Source organism: Mauremys mutica, chromosome 10 (genome assembly GCF_020497125.1).
Source record: "Mauremys mutica isolate MM-2020 ecotype Southern chromosome 10, ASM2049712v1, whole genome shotgun sequence".
Lineage (NCBI taxonomy): Eukaryota > Metazoa > Chordata > Testudines > Geoemydidae > Mauremys > Mauremys mutica.
The window spans coordinates 87,718,307-87,745,732 of NC_059081.1; the positions used below are offsets into that span (position 1 = coordinate 87,718,307).

A 27,426-nucleotide genomic window follows, 5' to 3' on the forward strand; every position below is an offset into this window, starting at 1 on the left:
TTGTTTAACAGTGCGATTAAAACTGTGATTAATCATGATTAAGTTTTTTAATCACAATTAATTTTTTAAGTTAATCGCATGAGTTAACTGCGATTAATCGACAGCCCTAGCATTAACCGATTCTCTTCTGACTACCAATCTGTAAGCACACTATGAGAGAGCACCCTGGGTTTGCAAAAGAGAGCTAACCGATCAGGCCTTTGGCAAAATGAGTGGCTTCCTGGTAACATGCAGGGTGGGCAGTAAAGTTTTCCCACAGTGCACCACGGTCCTCGAGCTAGAGCAGCCACATTTTTGGGCGGGGGACATTAGGATATGGTTACGTTGACTCAGGTCTGTTGTGTGGACTCCAGAGCCCTAGGTTCCAGCATGGGTTAGAAAAGTCTTAATATAAGGTTAAAATGCAATGCTGACACTCAAACCCAGGGTTCCTTCACACGGGTCAGATGATTCAAATCCCACTAAGCTGGGGTTACATTGCAGTGTAGACATACAGCAGAAGATGGTGGGTAAGTGTTGGTGGAAGAGGTCTCACATGAGGTGGAAAGATTTGCATTATGAGAAAATCACCTATATTCTATTTTCACATTTTCTAATCTGTCGGAGTAGCAAAAGGTGATGCAAATACATAAAACACAAGAGCAAAGCTAAGAGACAAAAGCATAGAATCAGGACTCAACATTCTGGTATCCTGCAGTTTGAACTTGGAGTCTGATGCATTCATTCCTTTACTGAGCATCATCACGTGCACAGCATGGAAGTGCTCCTTGTCCAAAAAGGCCATCAGATGGGGATCCAGGGAGAAGGAATGTCCTCTGAAGGCATCAACTGTTTCTCTCTTTGCCTCATGAAATTTTGGATGCAAAAAGCAAAGGACAATTGCTCCCAATTTAACCACGGCATCCTTTGGGACCAGAATGATTGCCACTGAACTAAGGAGCAGTGTTCTAAAAATAAATAGATTAGCTGGGCCATGGATCATCACAGTTTCCATCTCTGGGGTGAAAATCAACTGCTGGGTACCTGCTATTTCTACCTGAGTTCTTGTATAATCCTTAGCCTTGGTTCAGGTAGCTTGACACTTTTCAGTGGTAGGATCCTTACCAAACCACACCAAATGTCAGTAGTGTTAGTGAGGAATAGCTTCCCCAAACATGCCCAGTTTATTTCTTTAATCTCGTGGTCCAGGCCTGGGTTAGAATCCCTGTCACCCATTGAAGGTGGAGTATTTATTAAAAACAGGTATAATTCTGCAGCTATGTCACATTCAACACTGAGTTCATTTTATACACATTTGCAGCATCTACCAGTGGTGAACTCATCAAAAATGTCACTTCCATTTTCTCCATCTCTACGGAGCTAGGGATTGGGCTTCCCAAATAGTAGGCAGTGTGCACCTAATTTGGAAGAAAATGTCTTCAACAGTAACCTCCTGCAGAGCTTCGACCACAATTGGTTTGGGATCCAAATCCAATCAGCTTTTTGCTGAGTTCCAAATCAATGACTGGGGAATACACTTCCCAGATCATCTGAAACAATATTGCCATAACCAGCTGAATAACAGTGTGATGACCAAACTAAATTAAAACCCACAATGCTTCATAACACTAGCTGACCAAACTGGACCAGAGGGATTTGCAGCTGGGCTATTGAGTGAATTGAATCAGTATTCTCTTCAGCTAAACTAAAGTGGAAAAACACAGCTTGTGAAATCACGGCAGTGCTGTTGCAGTGACAGCTACCATGTAAGAATGGAATTTTACTAAAACCTGATTTCTACCATGGAACTATTATTCAGGGATGTAAACTGTTTTATTACAAACTACTAATTTGTCTGGATAAGGTATATTGGAAAATCAGTTCTTATAAGTAAAAGGTGAAAAGTGTGATAACTGATAAAAATATAATTCATTATTGTAACAACTATAAGTAGAAAAGTGGTATTATATAATCAAAATAAGAAAGTAGTCAATAGTAAATTTATAAAGTATGTTATATTTGAAGTCGTTTATATTCATGTTACATTCGCTGTAACTATTACTAGGGCCTTGCCAAATTCACAGTCCAGTTTGGTCAATTTCACAGTCATAGGATTTTAAAAATCATAAATTTCATGATTTCAGATATTTAAATCTGAAATTTCAGGGTGTTGTAATTGTAGGGGTCCTGACCCAAAAAGGAGTTGTGGGGGAGGTCGCAAAGTTATTGTGGGGAGGTCGCGGTACTGCTATCCTTACTTCTGTGCGGCTGCAGGCAGTGGTGCTGCCTTTAAGAGCTGGGCAGCTGGAGAGCAGTGGCTGCTGGCCGGGAGCCCAGCTCTGAAAGCAGAGCCACTGCCAGCAGCCGCGCATAGTAAGGATAGCATGTTATGGTATTGCCACCCTTTCTTCTGCACTGTTGCCTTCATATCTGGGACCTCAGTCAGCAGCTGCCACTCTCCGGTCATGCAGAAGTACGGGTGGCAATACTGTGACCCCCCTAAAATAACCTTGCGACCCCCTCAGCACCCTTTTGGGTCAGGGCCCCCAGTTTGAGAAACACTGGTCCCCCCTGTGAAATCTGAATAGTATAGGGTAAAAGCAAACAAAAGACTACGCTTCATGGGCAAAAACCAGATTTCACTGGCTGAGACACATTTTTCATGAACATGAGTTTGGTAGGGCCCTATGTATTACCACACAGTAGATGCTGTGACCTTTGTAAGAACTCCTCCTTAGTATCTGTGCTGGAGAATACAAGCTTAGCAAAAACTAAGATACAAGAAGCTTGTAAGATACACCTAAATACAGTAGCTTCTTGGTGTTGTGCTATCCCTGGCTACTACAATATAGATGGAATTAGGAGAGAGAAAGTCTGTAACTTCTAGAGTGCTAGCCAATATGAACAGTATATACACTGCTAACATTATATATAATATCAAGTATGTTTCTTGAATTGTCCTCATGTTAAGATCTTCCAAAATGCTTTTTCATCTACGTTAAACAATGAGATAGCTGAAGTATTTTCATTTCAGGGGTAGGCATAAATATAGCAGAAAAAGAGAGAATGCTACACTTGGAATATTCAAATCAAAATTCTTGTCTTGTGTACATGCCTCTCCATTTTTGCTCAATGTGTAAGGTCTACATAATTGTCAAAATGTAAAATATATGTCATGTTGAAAATTACAACATATCCCTCACGTAGAAAGTGTAACAATCATTGTCTATGAAAAACATGTCACAGAAAACAGAGAAGAAAGATGTATCAGATAAAAGTGATATGGGGAAAATTGTGAAACTCCCCCCCAGCTAGGTACAATTAGAGGAGGGATAAGCACAGGATCTTTGAGACAGTGTGAGCTCTGCACTCCTGTCTTCCAGAGGGATTGGTAACCTAGGCACTCTTCTTTTCTGTATTATGATGTATTAATCTTTGACTAATAATCCTTAATTAATAAATTGATTAAGCCTAGTTATTGGACATCTCTTGTTATACATTTATATTCCATCCACAACAAGTGTGCTTGTGTCCAGTTACTTCAGTTAGTTGCACAATTTATGGTATGCTGTTGTTCACCACTTCAGAGTAGAAATTTTAGAACACGACTGTTTCCTTGGTACCGTGCCCAGTAACTTGGAGCATTCTTTCCCAGTGACTGAACCGCACTGGAACTTCCTCCCTGTCATCATGGAGGGGTGAGGAGCAGCCACGAATAAAAGAAATTCTGTTGTACCAAATGGTCATTTGTCTCAAAATCCTCAGTAAATCAGAGGTAAATTCTGTCAAACAAAGGTAATATCTAATTGTGAGACCAAACCATCTTCAGGAAAGAGAAAAACTCACAACACAGAGGGCTTTAAAACACCTTCAGTTTCATATCAAATGAATTTCCAGAGCAGGTTATATCTGATAAATCAAAACAGATTCTCCCATTGTGTTCTCCTCGGGTCCATTCAACCTTTCTTCACTCAGTGCCACCTCATTATTATTGTCACGTTACGTACAAAAGTTTTAAGCTGCATCACAAGAGGGAAATGCAGCCAACTTTCCCATCTGCAAACAATCCCAGCTCAGCAGGAAAAAGCCCAGAAGCAGCTTTGCCAAGAGATGGAAGCAGAGATGAAAGCGCAGAATGACTACTCTGTGTTTGGGATCCATTCAAATCCCCCATCCAGGTCTGTGACACTTTCATTTCTAGCCCCAGTGAGTCTGATTTAGGATCAAAGTGTGACACCTAAGCACAGGGAGCACACAGAACACGGCATCACATGACACTGGGAGGTGCAGGGGTAGAACGTAGGGAGGATAAACGCTATTGTGCCTTACACAGAAGCTAATGCTGCTGGGCCGAGGGGGGACTGTGACAGTGATGGGGAAGGAGGGAATCCCTTTGACTCACCCCATCTCCTTTAGGTATCACAGAGGCCGAAATGACACATTTCACCCCCATCCTGCTCCTGCTCTTTGTTCTATTTCAATCTATTTTAATTGAGGAAAATGATAGAAAAAATACTTCTGTCCAGCACAGCCCTGAGCAAGGTGAGAACAAGAAGGATTGAGACAATCTGTCCCCAAGGGGGAACACAGTGACTAACAATCACATTGTAAAGGGGGAATGGTATCAACGTGATCCTTGGGGTTTGTTTAGACTAGGAAAAATTATGGAGCTGAGCTCAGGTGAAGGGGAAAACTAACCCAGCCACTGTACCCAGGTCATGTCTGCACTGCAAATGTACTTTTGTTGTTACAAGATCGCTATGTTGAGCAGTTACCTCCACGTACAATCCCAGTGGAGACAAGACACAGGTAGCTTTTACCTCAGTGTAGCTAATCAAGGTCAACCCCATCTCCCCCAGCTGGCGCTGATGGATATTTCTGGCAGGAGGAGGACACTCCCAAAGATAAAGGAGTTGATATAAAGGATCACGAAAATCACCCCAAAGAAGGGGGAGGTGCAAAATAGAGGCAGGCAACTCAAGTGGAGCTGAGACACCACACTGAAGACAATGGTGCAAACTATGTGGGAATTCGCTAATGTATTTTACAAAAATTCTTTGGCCAGCCCTAGTCAAGACATTTATGACATTACTCGCCGATGTGGATTCTCTTATGTTTGATAAAAGTTGAGCTCTGACTAAAACTCTTCCCGCACTCAGGGCACGTGAAGGGTCTCTCTCCTGTGTGGATTCTCCGATGTGTGATGAGGGTTGAGCTCTGACTAAAGCTTTTCCCGCACTCAGAGCATGTGTAGGGTGTCTCTCCAGTGTGGACTCTCTGATGTGTGATCAGGTTTGAGTTCCGACTGAAGCTTTTCCCACACTCAGAGCACGTGTAAGGTTTCTCTCCCGTGTGGATTCTCCGATGTGTGATGAGGTGTGAGCTCCGGTTGAAGCTTTTCCCGCACTCAGGGCATGTGAAGTTTGTCACTCCTCTATGGATTCGCTGATGACTAATAAGGGCTGAACTTCGACTGAAGCTTTTCCCACACTCAGAGCATGAGCAGAGTGTCTTCCCTACATGGATTCTCTGATGTGTGATGAGGTTTGAGCTTCGACAGAAGCTTTTCCCGCACTCAGAGCACGTGAAGGGTCTCTCTCCCGTGTGGATTCTCTGATGTGTGATAAGGTGTGAGCTCTGGGTGAAGCTTTTCCCGCACTCAAGGCAGGTGTAGGGTGTCTCTCTGGTGTGGATTCGCCGATGTGTGATCAGGTTTGAGCTGTGGTTGAAGCTTTTCCCACACTCAGGGCATGTGTAGGGTTTCTCTCCTGTGTGGATTATCCAATGCCTAATAAGGTCTGAACTCTCACTGAAGGTTTTCTTGCACTCGGTGCATGAGTAGGGTGTCTCACCCGTGTGGATTCTCTGATGTGTGATAAGGGCTGAACTCCGACAGAAATTTCTCCCACACTCAGAGCATGTGTAGGGTGTCTCTCCTGTGTGGATTCTCCGATGTTTGATGAGATTTGAACTGTGATTGAAGCTTTTTCCACATTCAGGGCATGTGTAAGGCATCTCTCCAGTGTGGATTCTCTGATGTGTGATAAGGGCTGAGCCATGACTGAAGCTTTTCCCACATTCAGGGCATGTGTACGGCCTCTCTCCAGTGTGAACTCTGTAATGTGTGATGAGGGTTGAGCTCTGACTAAAGCTTTTCCCACACTCAGAGCATGTGTAAGGTCTCTTTCCCATATTAATTCTTTCATGTCGAATAAGGTCTGAGCCACTACTGAAGCTTTTCTCTGGCCTATGCTGATTCTCACAGGCTTTTGCCTCTCCGCACCTCCCAGAAACTTTCTCTTTGCATCTTCCTGCTAATGTGCCATGTGGTTCCAGTTTCTGAGTTGGTTTAATGGAGGCCTCATCTATCTGAGCACCTTTCTGGAGCTCCCTTTCCTCAGAGCCCTGGAGATCTGGGACCCACGGCTCTTCCCCACGTTCCAGCCGGGAGATCACATCAGGCTTGGAAACTGGAAACCCTGCACAAGAGAACAAAAACAAGAGAGATCAGCTGAATTTGTGGGATACTTGTCACCATTCCATGGTTTTACCCTCAGCTCATTTTAAGCATCCTGAGGCCACCTTCCTGGGATCCAAGCAGCAGGACAGTTATTATTAATCAGGTTTATTATAGTAGTGCCAAAGGGCCAATAAAAAATGGGGCCCCATTGTTCTAGGCATTGTATAGACACAGAGTAGTAGATTGCCCATGCCCTGAGGAACTTACAATCTATATAGACAAGACACACACCGGGTGGGGGAAGAATTAGACTACACAAGCAAAATGAACAATGTAATGGCGGACAGATATGACAAACACAGGCATAACTTGATACTATTGTATTTAACTGTGATGGGGTCCACAGTCCCCATACTGGGCCAGATGGGGTTAAAGAACACTACTGGCACAGGCAGCCCCACCCCCTCCAGCTTGCGAAGCATGCCTCAACTGGAGGAGCTGGTTAAAAGATGCTTAGAAGCCCAGGGAAACAGGGGGCGGGAGAGTGACCAGGCTGAAGGGAAAACAGGTCCTTCTCCTGAAAAGCCACTTGGAAGGTTGGCGCTGGGATGGAAGCATGATGCTGGTGAGGCCCACAGGTAGTGCCATCTCCAAACCCCACCCCTTTTTCTGACAACCAGCAGACCCCACAGGGCTCTGCTCTTTTGAACTCCAGGGGGGAGCTTGAGTGGAAGATGAGTTGATGTTGGTCCTGCTTTGAGCAGGGGGTTGGACTAGATGATCTCCTGAGGTCCCTTCCAACCCTGATATTCTATGATTCTATGAGACACCAACCAGAGACCTTGGAAGAGGGTGCTGCCATGGTGGAGAACTACCTGATATACCATGGGTCCATAGCTGAAATGCCAAACGCCAGTCTGGTGCACCTCCGAGGCCGCAAGTCCCACCGAACCCAAACCTCACTGAGGGTGACGAGGATACAACGGCCAATAGAGGCGCCTGGAAGCCCACCCTCAGCTAGCCAGGAGACATCTGAGTAAAGCAGAGTAGCCTTATTCAAAGGGGCCATCCCACTCAGGAGAATTAATGGTGAAACCTCTTTCTCCCATGGGGGCTAGTTGCATGTGAGCAGCCAGGCCGTTTCAGGTGGGACTGCCCATTCATGGACTATAATTATGGGCAGGCCTGGAGAGCAGATAACTGGGCTCAGAAAATGGGCCCAGGGAAAATGTTAGTCCCTTTGCTAGTGAATGGAGTAAAAGTACAAGGACTGAGACTCTGGCTGCAGCCAGACTTTAGTCGGGGAGTGGTTGATGGGGTCGGGAGGAGAATCTAGATGCATGGTCTTCCTCCAGTGTATCCACGGGGACATGCAAACCTGTCCGATTAAACAGGTGCAACTGACTCTGCAAGACCAGACTGAGACAGTGCAGGCCAAAGACCTGGCCTCTCTGGTCATACTTCGGCATGACTGGAAGTTTTTCAGGAAGGATGTCCAGGGATGGCCTGGAGCATCTGTAGAGGGGCTAGAGCCTGGACTGGAAGAACCAGGAAGACAGCAGATGGCCATGGTGGCCAAGAGGAGGTGCCAAGAGGAGATGGCTCCATTGGAAGCCAAAGATCCAGGAGACGGACCACCCTCATGGGCAAATGACTTTTCACCTGAACTTAACTGGAGCAGTAGGGGCCTGCTACCACTGCTCAACCTAGACCTGCTGTCTAGCAAATAAACATTGTGGGAGAGCAAAGGAAAGACCCAACCCTGAGTCAGGTTTATGAACATCTCACCCATGTGGATGACAAAGTGTTAGACCCGCAGCAGCTGAAATAGTGGCCCTATTTTGAATTGCTAGAGGAGAGACCATATCAGTAGATGAAGCAGGCTGAGACAGGGCTGGTCAAATGCAGCTTCGGTACCCAGGAATTTCCAAAGGGGAGGTGCTTCAGCTGGTCCATGCAGCGCTGTGCCGGGGCACTTGGGGACAGAGCAGACACTCAACAGAGTGACCACGGAGTTCTACTGGCCGGGCATCCACCCCAGAGGCACGGGACTATTGTGCCTCCTGCCCCAAGAACCAGAGGGTGAGCCAGAAAAAGATCTCAAAGGCCCCCCCCCATACTATTCCCCTCTGCAGTGGTACCTCTGACTGGCAGGTGCTGGGATTGAGGGACAGGGGAAGGATCACTGGATGATTGCCCTGTTGTGTTCATTTCCAAGGAAGCTTCTGGCATTGGACCCTGTCAGAAGACAGGATACTGGGCTAGATGGACCATTGCTCTGACCCAATATGGCCGTTCTTATGGACAGGCACAGAGCTGGTGTGTCCACTGAAAACGTCTGCAGCCAGGTACTAATATATATTGGTGCTCCTGGATTGTGCCACCAGAGACCCTGGGCCATTCCCCTCTGGTCAGAAATGGCAGCTGTCATTGCCAGTAAGCTCATAAAAGTATTTGCCTGAGTAGGGATCTGCAAACAATTATTGACAGAGCAAGGGGCAAACATCTCACAGTTAGGCCTGGTCTACACCGGGGCGGGGGCGGGGGAGGATATCAATCTAAGTTATGCAACTTCAGCTATGTGAATAACGTGGCTGAAGTCAATGTACTTAGATTGACTTACCGTGGTGTCTTCTCCATGGTGAGTCGACTGCTGCCGCTTCCGTCGATTCCCCCTGCACCTCTTGTGGCAGTGGAGTACAGAGGTCAATGGGAGAGCGCTGGGGGTCGATTTATCGCGTCTAGACCAGATGCGATAAATCGACCCCTGCTGGATCGATTGCTACCCGCCGATCTGGTGGGTAGTGTAGACATACCCTTAGTGAACTAATTGTATGACTTGAAGACGTCAGTATACCACCACCAAACTGCCAGTCTGGTGGAACAGTTTAACAAAACATTAAAGAGTTGTGGTAGTTCAATCCACTGACTCGTGACACTGGGTCCATCCCACCTGTCCTGCTCACCACCTGTGAAGTGCCCCAGGCACCCACAGGTTTCTCTCCATTTATAATAATAATAGGAGATATACCTATCGCCTAGAACTGGGAGGGACCTTGAAAGGTCATTGAGTCCAGCCCCCTGCCTTCACTAGCAGGACCATGTACTGATTTTTGCCCCAGACCCATCAGTGGCTCCCTCAAGGGTTGAACTCACAACCCTGGGTTTAGCAGGCCAATGCTCAAACCACTGAGCTCTCTCTCCCCCCAATTACTATAAGGGAGGCAATCAAGGGGAATCTTGGATTTCCTCCATGAGACATGGGAAGGGCAGAACTCCAGAACAACCAACGTAGCACGGTATGTTATAAAGTCAAGAAAGAAACTGAAGATCCTGGGGGCACTTGCCAGGGAAAACCTGGAGAAGACAGAACACAACCAGGAGCAGGTCAACAGCAAAGCCCGTCTCTGAGAGCTCCAACCTGGAGACTGAGCGATACTTCTGCTGCTGACATTGAAATCCAAGCTTCTGGCCTGATGGCAAGGCGCCGCCAAGGTGGTAAAACAGGTGGGGGAGATTGATTCTGAGGTCTGGCAACCCAGAAGAAAGAAGACAACCCAGGTATATATTATGTCAACCTGCCCAAGGTCTGGAAGGGCCAGGAATGCCTCCTCGCCATCCTTTCCCCTCCCGACCCCAAACTTGGCCCTCAGGCCCCCACACCCAAGATAACATCACAGTACTGGTAGGGAAGAACCTGCAGCTCAGCCAAGAGCAGCGAGGAAATGGGGTAGAGTGAACAGGCTGGAGGGAAGCCAGGTCTTTCAGACAAGCCACACGGAAAGTTGAACTTGGGAGGGAACCACGATGCTGGTGAGTCCCAACTGCAGTGCCTTCACCAAACCCTGCCCTTTCCTGAGAACCAGCAGGCCCTGCGGGGCTCTGCTCATCTGAACTCTGTTCAGTTCCAGATTGTTTGGACTCTAAGGGACCATGCCACAAGCTGAAAGAGAGGAGAGGTAGGAAGTAGCTCAGAGTGGCAGACTCACATCCTCTGCATGGAGGAGTTAGCTACTGTTTATTCCCACAAGGTCCAGGGCTGGGACCCGGTGCAGAGGGAAGGCCAAGGCCTCCCTACCATGTCCCACTTGAGAGCTGAGCCAAAGACAGGCCAAAGTTGTGATGCCTGTGGCCTAAAAGCAGGCGCAGACATCTCTACATCCACCACACTTTGGGGTGAGAGATGGGAAACCAGATATGCTGCCACCTACCCTCCCTGAACAAACTGGAATGTTATGAATTTTACCTGTATATTTGAAATAGCCCTTGAAAGCATGAAAACGTACTAAGTATTATACTGAGATAGGCCAGATTAGATCGGCCCATAAAGTATTCACACACCTTTGTATCAATAAGTGTCATGTCTTTGTGTGTTCCTGGGTCACGGGGGGGGGGGGGGGGGGGGGATGGGAATGTGTTTCCTGTGGAATCTGCTATCAGCGGGGGGTGATTAATGCCAAATTCCAAGGCTGATTGTGCAGATATCCAGCGTTTGACACTTGGTCCCCCTTCGGTAAGAGCAGTGACTGGTGTTACCTGTTTAAGGAGACTGGGGAACAAAGACAACAGATCCTTCTGCTGCAGAAAGTGGTGCAGTGCTGAGAGCCTCAGTGGCGTAGAGTGAGGTGCCGATTGCATCGAGAATAAGGCATGCTGAGCTGCTGTAGTCTGTGTGTTGGCGCTATTGTGCTAGCAGCGTTGGGCTGTGGCACCGTAATCAGAGCAGTTGTCAGTGCCGTCTCCTTTAGCACTGTCGATGGTGCCGTGGTGGAGACGGGCAGCTTAGAGCCCTTAGACTCTGTACCGGAGTGCTGGGTTATGGCAGCAGCTGCCATGTGGGTGGTGCCAGAGATGCCTGGAGCATACCGTGGTGAAACCCTGAAGCCCTAGGTGAAATCCAGTCCTGACTGGCCATCAGGAAAAGTCTGCTTGCTTTATTGGGAGTGGTGAGCATTAGATGCTTAGTGCACGTATTCTGTTGATTAATGCTAATAAACATACATTAAGGCTCTTTCACTGGGAAAAGATCCTGTTAACCCATAGAGGGCCATTGCACGAAGAGGGGGAGGTGAAGGCTCTAAATTTGTGCAGGCAATAAATGCCACTAACAATCATGAACTGCTTTGTGCTGTGTCACACAGCAAACTGACAACTATGAAATCATCATGTTCCCTGCGGTCCTTTTTGCAGCTCTGGAAGTACTGGAGAATCGTGCATCCTATACTTGCAACGCTCATAACAATCATGCAGATTCCATGCTTCTGTGAGAGATGGCAGACAGCAACAAGTCCAGCACAGGATCATGGGAAATTAAAAGTAAGCACAAAATTATGGGATAGAGTTGATGTGACGATATGAGATGGAGAACATTGCATTACAGGAAGTTGACCCCTTGCTCCCGGTCACACCTGTGCGACTCATTTCTGCCCCACCGTGCCTTGCCAAAACTACCCAAAATATAGTGTGCTGATGGTGGAAGGTTGCTCACTGGGATATCTACCCACGTGCACTGATGCAAGTACTCCTAGTGATTATGTGCAGCGGAGGGAAAAGGACCACGTCTGTACCATGTACTAAATGAAGCGGCTGTACGCTGACACAACTTGCATTGGCAACATTTTGTAGTATAGAAATGGTCACAGTGTTATCCAGCTTCACTACGTGTTGTCCAAAGGAGCGGGGAGGGGAAAGACAACTCCTTCCATACAACTCTCTTTTTTCAGGCCCTACTAGCCTTGGTTTTCTCTCTCTCTCTCTCCTGCTTCTCCCCCCTTGCACTTCCTCCCTATGCTCTTTTATCCAATCTCCTTGTTACTGGGTTAATTAGCTCATTAGCTTCACTGCCCCAGTTTGATCTGGTAATGAGGAGCTCCTCTCTTAATCAAGCCCTGCCCAAGGCCTAGTGGGTTAAACAATGAGGAGAGCACTGGTTCAATTGCTGATTCCCGGCACTCTGTCACAAACTCCAAGAAAAGACTCTGAACAGGGAACCCTCAGGGCTGAGCCGAAAATCAATGAATCACCCCGATTCTGAAAAGAGACAAAAGCCCGGGACTCTGGAAGAGAAGAGCGGCCACAAGGTGTTATCCATTACAGAGACGACATTGCCAGTGTGAGTGTCTCATGAAAAGCAGATCCCAGCTCTCTGGACTGGACAAGTGCGGTAAGGGCCGACCGGGGGGGAGGAACACATTATTAGACATATTATTGCCTTTAGTTTGGATCTTTGCCTTAAGCCAGTTAAATGCGCTTCTAGTTGGTTTATTATAGCCACGACCAAATGACTGATATTAAAGAGTGTGTTAAGTGGAGGGGAGGCTGGCGACCCCAAGGTGCACTGCTCCCCATCGAGGCAGCAGATTGCTGTACAGAGTGGGTGCCCAGAAGACAAGGGAGTATAACAAGGTGGGTGCATTAACTGCTAGCTTGCAGAGGGAACACGTGAGGCTCATAGAGCACATCGGTGTGCTTGTGCTGCCAGCAGCCGGCAGGTTTGGGAGAACTTCCCCAGGTGGGCACAGCCAAGGATCTCTCACGCTGCATGCAGCTGGTAGTGATTCACCCCAGACACCTTGGGAACCCCGACAGCGTCACAGTGAGATCCTGGAGAACCCACTCCTAGCTAGCCCCTGGCTCCTTCCTGTGTCTGCACAGGGACATGAGCCACAGGTAGGGCAAATGGCTTCACCTTTGGCCCCTTGCACCAGGCTGTGCATCCTTTCAGCATTCAGTGGGGTTTTTACCACACAGGGTTTGACAAGGGGTCTCTCATTACTTGGGTGGAGAGATGCTGGGAATGTCCCCCCAGTAACCACCTTTCACTCCTGCTGGGGATGATGAGTCTGAGCACACCGGACATGTGCCCAGCGCCTGGGGAGGGAGCTCATCCTCCAGCTCACCCTTTAGCCCAGAGGAGATGGCTGAGAGACTGCTTTCCTCCAGAAGTTCAGTCACATAGCTCACTAGATGAGGCTGAGCTACAGGCAGCCTTCTTGGCTGGACACAGGATGGGTGAGCCCCTCGGGCCCGGACACACCCCAACTTCTCCAGCCTTGAGCAGCGCACCCGTGTATGTCCGATTTTCCTGCAGATGCCACATGTCAGCTTTTCAGGATCGCTTGGAGCTGGTCTACCCACATTGCCTGTCACTCCTGGTTTCAATTTACTTGAATCCCACTTCTGGGGTGCCCCTATGTAACCCCCCCCTTTTGGGTCCCCAGCTTGGTCCAGTCACCCTTTAGTTTTCTTCACTATGGGTCCTACTATCCACAAACTCATCTGCCACCTGGAATGTGCTACATGGATCCTCAGGATTCTTGTCCACTAACCACATTTGAAGCTCATGGAGACACATCTCACAGAGTTGCTCTAACCTCATCAGGTCATATAAACTTTCCAGCATAGTGGCACCTGCACCTTTACCCTCTTTGCAGAGATATTTTGCCACCAGGGCAGTAGTTTCCATATACAGTAAAGTCTTACATAACGCACATTTATACAGCGCGTTTTTGACATAACGCGGTTTTCCTTTAGTGACTCATTTTTATGTTGCGCACACTATTTTTATATAGCGCACGCTCATGGGAGGGAGTTAGGGCGCGGGAGGGTGCTCGGGGTGCCGGATCTGGGAGGGCGTTCGCCTTGGGTGGCTCCCTACAAGTGGCTTCCCATGTCTGTTGTTCCTAGTGGAGGTGGAGGCGCGGCCAGGGGGTTCTGCACGCTGCCTCTGCCTGAAGGGGCTGCCCCTGCAGTCAGCACTCGGGGAGGGATGGGGCGAGTGCCCGGAGCCACCTAGCCGCATCTCCACCAGGAACAGCAGGCACAGGGAGCCACCTGAGGTGAGGACCTCCCGGATCCCACACCCCAACCCCCTGCCCTGAGCACCCTCCAATATGTACAACTTTGTCATGTCTGGGAACCGAACCCTATTTTTCCCATTTATTCTTCAGTTTACATAACCTGTTTTCTAGGAATGTAACTACCGTGTTATAGAAGGATTTACTGTACATTACACCCTGGTTCTTTGCATATCCCCAAACCTTTTCTTATAAGCCACAGGTGTCAATTCAGTCTTAAGCAGTAGAGCCCCTCATAGTCCCAAGTAATCAAATCCATCCATTTGGGTATATACCTCTATCGCTTTGGCATTGAGTAAGGGGTAAGACAGTGGAGTCAGTCAACAGGATCAACCTGGTTCCAGTCACAAGCCTTCTCAAAGGCAGTGAGGCAGGCATCTATATCCCCTCTCCTTAAACCGGACCAGCCATTTGGCATCTCGGCTCCTAAAGACCTAGCTTCCTGTGATCTCTCCCCACTTTCCCCTATATGGGACCTTTTGCTTCTCCATACCCACTTCATGCTATCGCTGCTCTTCCTGGTTTTTCCTCTGCTCCTCCTCAGGTTTCTCCTCTTTCCTCTCAATCAAATCGCTCCCTTTTGCGGTCTGCTAGTCTCTGTTCCTCCATCTGAAACTCCTTTGCTTTCTGCTGCAACTCCCACTGCTTCAACTCTAGCGAAGGGGGAACTGGATCGTCAGGATGTCCCCCTGCTGCTGCTGCAGGTGCCTCTGTGGCCCTGGGACTCTCTCAAAATCCCACCTGGGTTTAGACCTAGATTCGATCATCCTTCTCCAGCCATGCACTCGGCTGAGCCTTGTGTAATTTCCCAACACTGAACACTCTCCCCCTGCACAGCTCTGTGATGCTCTTCTTAGGGAAGTGGATATACTCCATTTTTTTCCACTTTCCTTTGACTAGTCTTGTTTTCACTGCTACAAGTTACTTATTGCAAAATCCTCCTGTTGCATTCAGAATCCCACCAGCTGCCACCCACTGTCATGGATCCTCAGTCTGTCCTATACCTCAGCTTTTAAACAGTCCCTAGAGGAACCCCTTCAGTGTGCCAAATCCCCAAGGGTCCTGCTCTTCCCTCAGGGTAGGCCATGCAGCCTTAATGCCTCTGAGACTGAGTCTCTGGGCTCCAGCTCTCCTGCCTTACGCCATGAGCTGTACCCAGCAAGTCCAGCTGAGATAGACTCCTGGTCAGAGACTGTTACATTCTTCAGGGATTAACGCACCCAGAAAGTATCTGCAGTGATATCCAGCAGCCTTTTAAAAAAGAGTAGGGTTTATTAGTCAACTGGAACGCAGCATGGGCAAGTCCTTAGGTCACCACAGAGAAGTAAAGGTTAGGACATAATCCATACTGGACAAAGCCCTTGAGCCACACTGCTGTAGGAACTCATTTGGTGTCCTTTCCCTGTGTCTGTCCCTTTGTCTTAGTTCCAGGAAAGCTCCCTGTTTCTGGGAGCCCACTTCTTCCTGCTCCTCAGAACATGCTGAGTTCACGTGCGCTGCACCTAGACAAGCTGGGAACCTCTCATTGATAGATGTCAAGTGTTCAGTCCTGGGGATTACTGTGGACTCTGTAAGGTCTTCCATTGATATGGGTTAGTCACAGTCAGTGTCTTCATGAGCCATTTGTATCACCCTGTCACAGCTCTTCACACTCAGAGCTGAGCAACACCAAATACAGAGGGCAGTTGAGGCATGTATTGGAATAACAGAAATTTTACCAAAATTCCCACATCTGTTGCACACACGCTGGTCACAGCCCTTGGAGAGAAGCAAAGCACAGGGGCTGGACTTTGGGCCAGTGAATGCAATGAAGGGTGAGGGGACTGCAAGCCTCAAACCTTGGTCGAGATGCAGAGACTCCTAAGTCCCTGCCCATAGAGAGAGGATGGCTGGAGGCCTGGTACCTGAGAGGGCATTCCTTGAGCAGACTTCAGAGGATGTCAAAGGTGCAGCTCCTCCACACCTGTGACATCAGACAAGCGCATTATGGGGAATTAGGAGAATTATCCAGTGAGTCAGGTACAGTAGGAGGGAGTATTAACACACACGTGTCTGGGGAAGGCTGGAGAATAATGCATAATTCAAGAGCAACAGACTAATTCCTCTGGAAAAGGACAATGTAAGAAGCAAGAATTTGGCAATGTGGCCTCAGAAGGGACCTGCTAAAAGATCCAAAGAGCCTGGAGGGAAGGCAGACCATGGCTGCTGGAGATGGGGCAGAGGGAGGAGAAAGACCTAGCAAGTCACGAGAACTCTCACTACCACCCTGTGACATCATCGACAAAGTGTACATTTGTGCCGGGGCAGTGGTTGTCCTCTGGTAGGGAGGAATGAAGCAAGGACTCAGCAGTGGTGGCCAGGGTCACAGTGGGTAGATATGGCAGTGAGGGGTTGCGTAGGGAGCAGTGAGTGGAGGACGGAGGACAAAAGTTTAATATTTGGAAAAAAAAATGTTAAGTAAAAATGGCCAATATCAAATATACACACGTCGGGGGAAGGACATAAGGCAAAAAGCAGGGCATGGAAACCTGCCAAAAGTTACAGGCCTAGAGTTACTACTACTTGGGTTCTGTAGAGACCGCACAGCTTCTAATAACCAGGGAACAGGAATCCTTACCCAGTGAGGCCACAATGGCATAGTTCTCTTGCATGACCTCCCTGTAGAGGGCTCTCTGAGCAGGGTTTAGCAGAGCCCATTCCCCCTCTGTGAAGTACACAGCCAGCTCCTCGAAGGTCACCGCCCCCTGAAAGAACAAGAGTCACCCACTCAGTACCTGCCGCCCAGTGACAACACCAGTATTCACAGGAGAGCAGGGCCAGTAAAATTAATGCTCTGGGAGGGACACGGTAGCAGAGTCCCAGCCCTGCACCACTCAGGGCTGAGGGGAGAAAGAGAGCCCCTTGTCCCTGCCAGCACACACAGGGAGCAAGGGCCTTCACATTTATCACACACCTACTAGCCAGGGGCTGGTACAGGAGATGGAATCCCAGCAAGGTCCAGGGACAGTCCCTGGTAGGAATCCCAAAACCCTAACCATCAAAACACAACAGATAGCAAATGGAGGAAAGGGGAAGTCAATAGGAAAGAATACAAGTCAGCAGCTTCAAATTGTAGAAAATTCATAAGGGAAACAAAGGCCTGGTCTACACTACGAGTTTATCTCAAATTTAGCAGCGTTAAACCGAATTAACCCTGCACCCGTCCACACAACGAAGCCCTTTATATCGATATAAAGGGCTCTTAATACCGATATCTGTACTCCTCCCCGACGAGGGGAGTAGCGCTGAAATCGGCATTGCCATTTCAGATTAGGGTTAGTGTGGCTGCAATTCGACAGTATTGGCCTCCGGGAGCTATCCCACAGTGCACCATTGTGACTGCTCTGGACAGCAATCTGAACTCGGATACACTGGCCAAGTAGACAGGAAAAGCCCCGCAAACTTTTGAATTTCATTTCCTGTTTGCGCAGCGTGGAGTGCCGATCAGCACAGGTGACCATGCAGTCCCAGAATCGAAAAAGAGCTCCAGCATGGACCGTACAGGAGATACTGAAGCTGATCTCTGTATGGGGAGATGAATCTGTTCTATCAGAACTCCGTTCCAATAGACAAAAATGCCAAAGCATTTGAAAATATCTCCAAGGCTATGATAGACAGAGGCCTCAGCAGGGACTCAACACAGTGCTGTATCACATGCGTAATGGAAAGCCAAAGAATCAAACGGACGCTCACGGAGGGAGGGAGGGAGGGAGGGAGGGAGGGAGTGGAGACTGAGGACTCTAGCTATCCCACAGTTCCCGCAGTCTCCGAAAACCATTTGCATTCTTGGCTGAGCTCCCAATGCCTGAAGGGTCAAAAACATTGTCGCGGGTGGTTCAGGGTATATGTCGTCAATCCCCCACCCCCCCCCGATGAAAGAAAAGGGAAAAAATCATTTCTCGCCTTTTTTCAATGTCACCGTATGTCTACTGGATGCTGCTGGCAGACACGGTGCTGCAGCGTTACACAGCAGCATCCCATTGCCTTCCCTTCCTGATGGCAGATGGTACAGTAGGACTAGTATCAGTCGTCATCATCCCGTGAGTGCTCCTGGCTGGCCTCGGTGAGGTCGGCCGGGGGCGCCTGGACAAAAAATGGGAATGACTCCTGGTCATTCCCTTCTTTAAGCTTGGTCTCCTGGAGATTCAGTCCTGCCTGGAATATCATAGCAGCTGGAGGCTGCGCTCCCCTCCATTTTATCTCAATAAAGTCAGTGTTGTTTCTTATTCATGCATTTTTTATTACTTCATCACACAAATGGGGGGATAACTGCCACGGTAGCCCAGGAGGGGTGTGGGAGGAGGGAAGCAACAGGTGGGGTTGTTGCAGGGGCACCCCCTAGAATGGCAGCTCATCATTTCTGCGGGATGTCTGGGGCTCTGACCTGGAGCAGCTGTTTGCCTCTCTGGTTCTTTAGCAGACTTGCCTGATATTCTAGGCAGGACTGACTCTCCCTTTAGACAAAACGTAAAGAAGGGAATGACCTGGGGAGTCATTCCCATTTTTGTCCATGCACTTCCGGCCGACCTCACCGAGACCAGCCAGGAGCACCCATGACAGCAGCAGACGGTACAATATGACTGGGAACCGTCTCTGCTAACTTGCAAAGGCAAGGGGATACTGCTGTGTAGCACTGCAGTACCGCGTCTGTCAGCAGCATCCAGTAGACATATGGTGACAGTGAAAAAAGGCTAAACGGGCTCTATGGTTGCTGTGCTATGGCGTCTGCCCGAGAAATCCAGGAAAAGGGCACAAAATGATTGTCTGCCGTTGCTTTCACCGAGGGAGGATTGACTGACGACATTTACCCAGAATCACCCGCGACACTGTTTTTGCCCCATCAGGCATTGTGATCTCAACCCAGAATTCCAATGGGCGGGGGAGACTGCGGGAACTATGGGATAGCTACCCACAGTGCAACGCTCCGGAAATCGACGCTAGCCTCGGTACATGGATGCACACCACCGAATTAATGTGCTTAGTGTAGCTGCGTGCACTTGACTTTATACAATCTGTTTCCAAATACCGGTTTCTGTAAAATCAGAATAATCCCGTAGTGTAGACATATCCAAAGGGTCAAAAGGGGAAATCTAAGGCCAATATGACAGATTTTTTTAAAGTATACTAAGAACATAAAGAAGCCTAACAATGGTATTGGTCCATTACTATGATACAATTATCAGTGATCATACAGAGACAGCAAAAACATTCAATTAATACTTCTGTTCTTGTACCTGGGAAAAACTCTTTCCATTCCAGTAACACATGAGGATGTTAAACAGCAGCTACTATAGATAGACATTTTCAAATCAACGGGTCCAGACTCCAGATAACTTTCATCCAGGAGTTTTAAAAGAACTGGCTGAGGAGCCCACTGGACCATTACTGCTGATTCTCAATGGGTCTTGGAACAATGAGAGAACTCAAGAAGAATGGAAGAAAGATAGTCCTGTGTCAATTGTGGCAAGATGGCTGACGTTAGTACGGTGAGTCCTGCGCTTTTCTTGGCGGGGGGGGGAGCCTAAGACACTACCCCTTGCCCCCGCTCTTGGGGTGCCAAGTGGCCCGGGAAGGTGGTAAAGGAGGGAAGCAAGGAAGGGGTCTGGGTTTGCTCCTCACTCTGAGCCCCAGCCCCTCTCAACCCCTACAGGTTCTTACCCTCTTCCCTCTTGGGTGGGGTACCTTCTGTCCTTAGATGCTGGGGGAGGGAGTCTCCCTCCCCTGCTGGAGCAGGGTCTCCCTTACTTCAGTTCTCTGGTCTTTCAAATCTCACAGCACACCTCCAAGCTCCAGTCCTCTCTCCTTCCTGCCTCCGAGGCGTCTGTTTGCAGGATGAATTCCTTTTTGAAATCTGGGACTATGAGCACTGGATGGCTGCAAAGGGCCGTCCTTAGGTCTGTGAAAGCTTCTTCTGCTGCCTCGGTCCACTGAACTATCTCCGGGCCCTGAGCTCTTGTCAGAGGCGCTGCCCTTGTGGCAAAGTGAGGGATGAACTGGCGATAGGGACAGGGGGGTACTAAGAATGCTCTGACTTGCTTTATGCGAAATGGGCAGGGCCATTCCTGTATTGCCTTCACTTTGTTCCATTGGAGCTTCATCAGGCTCCTTCTGACGACATACCCGTAGTATCTGGCCTCGGCTAACCCTATTGCACATTTGGATGGGTTAGTGGTGAGGCCAGCCTGTCTGAGAGCATCTAGTATCGCTTCCACTTTCCCCCGGTGCGTCTCCCACTCAGGGATATGGATCGCCACATCATCTAAATAGGCGGCAGCATACCTGTCATGGGGTCAAAGTAATCTGTCCATCAATCGTTGGAAAGTTGCGGGGGCCCCATGGAGCCCAAAAGGGAGGACGGTATATTGGAAGAGGCCATTGGGTGTAGAGAAAACAGTTTCTTCCTTAGTGTCCTCAGCCAGGGGGATCTGCCAGTATCCTTTTGTCAAGTCTAAGGTGTTCAAGTATCAGGCCTTGCCTAACTGATCCAACCAGCTCATCATACGTGGTATCGGGTAGGCATCGAATTGGGATACCTCATTTAACTTCCGGAAGTCATTACAAAACCTCAGGGTGCCATTGGGATTGGGGACCAAGACAATAGGGCTGGACCACTGGCTGTGTGATTCCTCAATCACCCCAAGTTCCAGCATCTTCCTTACTTCTGCCCCAATTTCTTCTCCTTTTGCCTCTGGGATACAATATGGTTTTATCGTCACCCTTGCTCCGGGACAGGTGACCATGTGGTGTTGGATCAGCATTGTACAGCCTGGTTGTGTGGAGATCACGTCTTGGTTCCGCTGGATAATTTCAATGACCTCTGTTCGTTGTTCTGGGGCTAATTCGGGGGATATCTGTACCTGCCCTTGTGGGCCATCTGCCTGGGATGGAGCCGGCAGGACAGCCAGGCGAACAGAGGCTGCTAACAGGGAGTTTCGCAAGGGAGTTGGAAGGAGAGTGGGAATGGGGCAAGGTTCACTTGTTGTTCTTTAAAACCTGTAAACTAAACTACATTCAAAACTTGATTTAAAAAAAACAAACCTTTCATTAGCTAGGTAGCTGCAGGAGACAATGCAGGCAGAAGCCCAGCAGCAGAGTGGGGGCTATCCAGTTTATTGCACTGAGTGTAGCATGTATGATTACCTGCCCTGTGGGGGGGTGGCGTATGTGTGCAGTCGGTGCAAGGAGCTCCTGGCCCTCAGAGACCACGTATGGGCTTTGAAGGCCAGGGTGGCGGAACTGGAGGAGCTAAGGGAGGCAGAGAGGTATGTTGATGAGGTTTTCCGGGACACTGTAGAATTGTCCCACCTCTGGTCAGACAGCCCCTGCGCTGTTGAGGAGGATGAAAGGCCCAGGGAAGCAGAGCAGTCAATGGGAGCAGAGGGAAATCTTCCCATAGTTGGGACCCTCCTTCCAGATAGTGTTAGGGTTGCCTCTCGCACAGAGGTTACCTCTCTGGGGAAGGGAACTCCAGTCACTAGGAAAAGGCAGGTGTTAGTAATGGGAGATTCGATCATTAGAAACGTAGATAGCTGAGTTTGTGATGACCAGGAGAACCGTATGGTGATTTGCCTGCCTGGTGCAAAGGTTGCGGATCTCTTGAGGCATCTGGACAGACTTATGTGTAGTGCTGGGGAGGAGCCGGTGGTCGTGGTACATGTAGGTACCAATGACATAGGGTAGGGTAGGAGAGACGTCCTGGAGGTCAAATTTAGGCTGCTAGGGAAGAGACTGAAATCCAGGACCTCTATGGTGGCATTCTCAGAAATGCTCCCAGTTCCACGCGCAGGGCCAGGTAGGCAGGCAGAGCTTCAGAGTCTCAATGCATGGATGAGACCATGGTGTAGAGAGGAGGGGTTTACATTCATTAGGAACTGGGGAAACTTTTGGGATGGGGGGAGCCTATACAGGAGAGATGGGCTCCACCTAAACCAAAGTGGAACTAAACTGCTGGCACTTAACATTAAAAAGATTGCAGAGCAGTTTTTAAACTAGGAGATGGGGGAAAGCCGACTGCTGCAGAGGAGCACGTGGATCGGACAGAGACTTCTCTTAGAGGAGAGTCTATTGGTAGAGATTCTCTAGGTTATAGTCAGGAGCAGAGGATGGAAGAGGATAATGTAAGGGCCAGATCAGACGAGAAACATTCACAAAGAATCGGACACATCGGAAAAGGACAGACAAACAGTGACAAGTTTTTAAAGTGCTTGTACACAAATGCTAGAAGTCTAAATAATAAGATGGGTGAACTAGAGTGCCTTGTGATAAAGGAGGCTATTGATATAATAGACATCACAGAAACCTAGTGGACTGAAGACAATCAATGGGACACAATCATTCCAGGGTACAAAATATATCGGAAGGACAGAACAGGTCATGCGGGGGGTGGGGGGGGTGGCACTATATGTGAAAGAAAATGTAGAATCAAATGAAGTAAAAATCTTAAGTGTTCCATAGAATCTCAATGGATAGTAATTTCATGCTCTAAAAATAATATAACATTAGGGATCTATTATCACTGACCAGGACAGTGATAGTGATGATGAAATGCTAAGGGAAATTAGAGAGGCTATCAAAATTAAGAACTCAATAATAGTGGGGGATTTCAATTATCCCCATATTGACTGGGAACATGTCACCTCAGGACAAAATGCAGAGACAAAATTTCTCAATACTTTAAATGACTGCTTCTTGGAGTAACTGGTACGGGAACCAACAAGGGGAGAGGCAACTCTCGATTTAGTCCTGAGTGGAGCGCAGGAGCTGGTCCAAGAGGTAACTATAACAGGACCGCTTGGAAATAGTGACCACAGTATAATAACATTTAGCATCCCTGTGGTGGGAAGAACATCTCAACAACCCAACACTGTGGCATTTAATTTAAAAAAGGAGAACTATGCAAAAATGAGGGGGTTAGTTAAACAGAAATTAAAAAGGTACAGTGACTAAAGTGAAATCCCTGCAAGCTGCATGGACGCTTTTTAAAGACACCATAATGGAGGCCCAACTTAAATGTATACCCCAAATTAAGAAACACAGTAAAAGAACTAAAAAAGAGCCACCGTGGCTTAACAACCATGTAAAAGAAGCAGTGGGAGAAAAAGGGCATCTTTTAAAAAGTGGAAGTAACATCCTAGTAGGGTAAATAGAAAGGAGCATTACCCATTCCTTAGCCAGGATGGGTAAGGAATGGTGTCCCTAGCCTCTGTTTGTCAGAGGATGGAGATGGACGGCAGGAGAGAGATCACTTGATCATTGCCTGTTAGGTGGTACATAAGTCTTTCATTACTCTCAACATGAAGGGAGTCCCTTGGTCTGTCAGGATCTCCTTAGGGATGCCTACCCTAGCAAAAGCCTGCAACAGTTCTTTTGCGATCACCTTGGACGTGGGGTTTCTTAAAGGAATGGCTTCGAGGTACCATGTAGCACAGTCCAGGATGAGGAGTATGCTTCGGTGGCCTGGGCCATTCTTTCTAGTTGGCCCACTAGACCCATTGCTATCCTTTCAAAAGGAACTTCAATTATAGGCAAGGGTAGCAATGGGCCCTTAACTGAGGTCAGGGGCTATGCAGCTGGGGGGGAGGGGGTAAGCTCTCAAACCCAGGAAAGTCCGTGCCAATTAAAACCGGGTAGGGGAGCTTGAGGACCACCCCTGCAGTCATCTTGGTAGTGTTTCCCTGGATCTCAATCTGTATTGGAATTGTGGGGTAGAAATTTACGGTGTCGTGGACACATGTCACTCCGGTGCTCTTGGCCTGGCTCAGTTGGTCTTGCCCCACTAACTTCCCTGAGATGAATGTGACAGCACTCCCAGAGTCCACCAAAGCTATGGTCTGGATTCCATTCATCTTTACCAGCCTGATGTACTCATGAGGGGGCGTCGCAACCCCCACCAGGCTGACTAGGCCACACTGGTCCCCGGGATCCCCCAGATTGCATTGCATGGACTCCTCCCTGTTGGGGCATTGGACTGCTATATGCCCCAACTCCCCACACTCATAACAGTGATATCTCATCCTGGAGATTGCCCTCTGTCTTGGGTCCTCTGACGCGCTCCCCCAGGACCCCCAGGTCCCCTCCCTTTCCCCCCGGACTCCCAGGTCCCTTTGGGGCCTCAGGCTGCTCCTTGGTGCCTGTTCTTCCCGCTATGGCTTTCCTGGAGTTCTCGATGATCTGGGGCCTCAGGGTCAGGACAGGTTTCCTGAAACGCCGTGTTTCACCTCCCGGGGTTTTGAACAGTTCACGGGCTGCCAGTTGTCTCTCTACAAGGGTGACCAGTTCGTCATAGGTGGAGGGGTCATTCTGGCCTACCCAGGCTCACAGGCCTGAGGGTAGTCCCCTCGTATAGCAGTCCAGCACCAGGAGCTCCATCATTTTCTTTGAGCTGAGAGCCTCTGGGTGTAATCACTTCCAGGCTAGGTGGATTAGGTCAAACAGTTGTGAACGCGGTGTCTTGTCTTCATGGAACCTCTGGGCTCGCAAGGCTGTCGTTACCCCTGCCCTGGCCAGGATCTCCGCCTTCAGTCGGGGGTAATCTGCCGCCTCCTCTGCTGTCATATCATAGTGGGCCTTCTAGGCCTCCCCGCACAAAAATGGGGCAAGGATGCCCAACCACTGGTCTCAGGGCCAGGCCTCCCGCAGGGCTGTCCTCTCAAAGGCCAAGAGGTACGCCTCCACATCATCCTTCCGGGTCATTTTCTGCAGACAGTAGCTGGCCCGTATGGTCCGCGTCCCGTCATACCTGCGGCTCAGCTCCGTAAGGGCCTTCACCTGGTTCACTAGTTCCTGCAGCCTGGCCTGATCTTGGGTGGCCTGGGTCGTCAGCAGGTGATTGGTCTCTTGCTGCTGCTGCATGGCCTCCTGTTGGGCAGCTGCCTGGACTTGGGTAGCCTCCTGCTGGGCGGCAGTGTCTTGCACCAGTGCTTTGACCACATCCTCCATCTTGGGACAGGGTGGTTGTGAGCCACCCTGGATTACCTTCACAGTGCAGAAGTCCCACTGCTAACATCATGTGTGGCAAGATGGCCGATGTTAGTATGGCGAGTCCTGCGCTTTTCTTGGTGGGGGGGCTAAGACGCTACCCCTTGCCCCTGCTTTTTGGGCGCCGAGGTCCCCGCTAGTGGCCCGGGAAGGGAGGGAAGGGCTCCTCACTCTGAGCCCCAGCCCCTCTCAACCTCTGCGGGTTCTTACCCTTGTCCCCCTTGGGTGGGATAACTTAGACGCTGGGAGAGGGAGTCTCCCTCTCCTGCTGGGGCAGAGTCTCCCTTACTTTGGTTCTCTAGTCTTTCAAATCTCACAGCACACCTTCAAGTTCCAGTCCTCTCTGCTTCCTCCTCCTCCCCTGACTGCCAGAAGCAGGAGGGGTTATTAGATTCCTGATAGGGCCTTAATTGACTATTGGCGCTTCAATTAACCAGTAGCAACCCTCCCTAGTCTACAAGGAACCACACCTTAATTAGCCTAGGGCTTATATATTTCCCCTCTACCACTCTCCCACTGCTCCCTGGCCCTCCTGTATCACACAATGTTCAGAAGGTTTAAAAGGGACACAAGTAATTATAGGACTGTCCATCTGACATGGATACCAGGAAAGATAATGGAGTACCTGATAAATGTACTAATAAAGAATTAAAGAAGGGTAATGCAATTAATATCAATCAACATAGATTTAGAACCTATCAAACTAACTGCATGTCTTTTTGGATGAGATTCAAAGTTTGGTTGATAAAGATAGTAATGCTGATGTAAGATGCATAGATTTCCGTAAGGCATCTGACTTGGTACAGAATGATCTTTTGATTACCAGAACAATTCAAAATTCACATTGCATACATGAAATACATTAAAACGTGGCTGATAGTCTCAAAACATAATTGTAAGTGGAGAACCATGGTTGAGCAGGTGTGTTTCTAGTGGGGTCTCACAGGGATTGGTTCTTGGCCCTGTGCTATTTAACATTTTTATCAATGACCCGGAAGAGAACATAAAATTGTCATTGATAAAGTTTGCAGATGACACAAAGATTGGGGGAGCAGCATATAACAAAGTGTATTGGTAGATTCAGGCTCCAGCACTGGGAGTCTGGGAAGTTTTCCCAGTTCTGGCCAGGGGGGTTATTTCCTATTCCACAAACAGGAGAAGTCCCACTCTCAAGCCTCATGTGTCCATTCCTCAAAAACAAGCCCCAGATTCAACTAGTTCCAGCAGGATGGTCACACCCTGTCCCCTCCCTTTCTCCACATTGTCTATTTCCTGCCCCCCTCCTCCCACCTCCAGCAGCTCCCATTCTCCTGTGCATTTACTGCCCCTCTCCCTCCTGCTAGAGCCCACCACCAGCTCCCAGACAATCCCTTACCTGAGCCGGCTCCACTGATGCCATTTCCTTTCTCCTGGGAGGATGGGACGATCCGGAGCAAAATGTGGATGTTATTCTGCAGCCTGTCAGGGCAAGAAGGGCAATTGGAGCAATTTCAGAAGTGGTTTTGTCCATTTCACATTCTCCATTCATCCCAGGCATTCTCCCTGCAAATAGACATTCTAGGTTCTGATGCACTTAGAAACACTTAGGCCTGGTCTACACTATGAGTTTAGGTCTAATTTAGCAGCGCTAAACCGAATTAAAACCTGAACCCATCCACAAAACGAAGCCATTTACTTCGACATAAAGGGCTCTTAAAATCGATTTCTGTACTCCCCTCTGACGAGGGAAGCAGCACTGAAATCGACATTTCTGGTTCAAATTAGGGTTAGTGTGGACGCAATTCAACGGTATTGGCCTCCGGGAGCTATCCCACAGTGCACCATTGTGACCGCTCTGGCAGGGCCAGCTCTGGCTTTTTTGCCGCCCCAAGCAAAAAAAAAAAAGGGGGGGGGCCTACCGGAGCAGCAAAGCAGGGGAATAAAAAACAAACAAACAAAAAACGTCGCCGCTGGAGCGGCAAAGCGGGGTGTGGTGGGGGGGAACATGGCGCGGCTGGAGCGGTAAAGCGGGTGGGGGGGAACACGCACGGCACGGCTGGAGCAGCAAAGCGGGTGGGGGGGAAACATGGCGCGGCTGGAGCACCAAAGCTGGAGGGGGGAGAACATGCACGGCGC

At 48.8% G+C, this 27,426-nt stretch overlaps 1 protein-coding gene across 1 annotated transcript; it reads right to left on the reverse strand.

Moving 5' to 3' along the window:
- On the reverse strand, positions 1-27,000 carry LOC123378420 (zinc finger protein 436-like). The gene is made up of 3 exons (XM_045032152.1): positions 26,687-27,000; positions 16,913-17,039; positions 1-6,458 (listed from the first exon to the last, which is right to left on the reverse strand). The coding sequence occupies exons 1-3, from the start codon at positions 26,846-26,848 to the stop codon at positions 5,068-5,070; spliced, it is 1,680 nt and encodes a 559-aa protein (XP_044888087.1). The 5' UTR covers positions 26,849-27,000; the 3' UTR covers positions 1-5,067.
- Between the last annotated feature and the right edge of the window lie 426 nt (positions 27,001-27,426).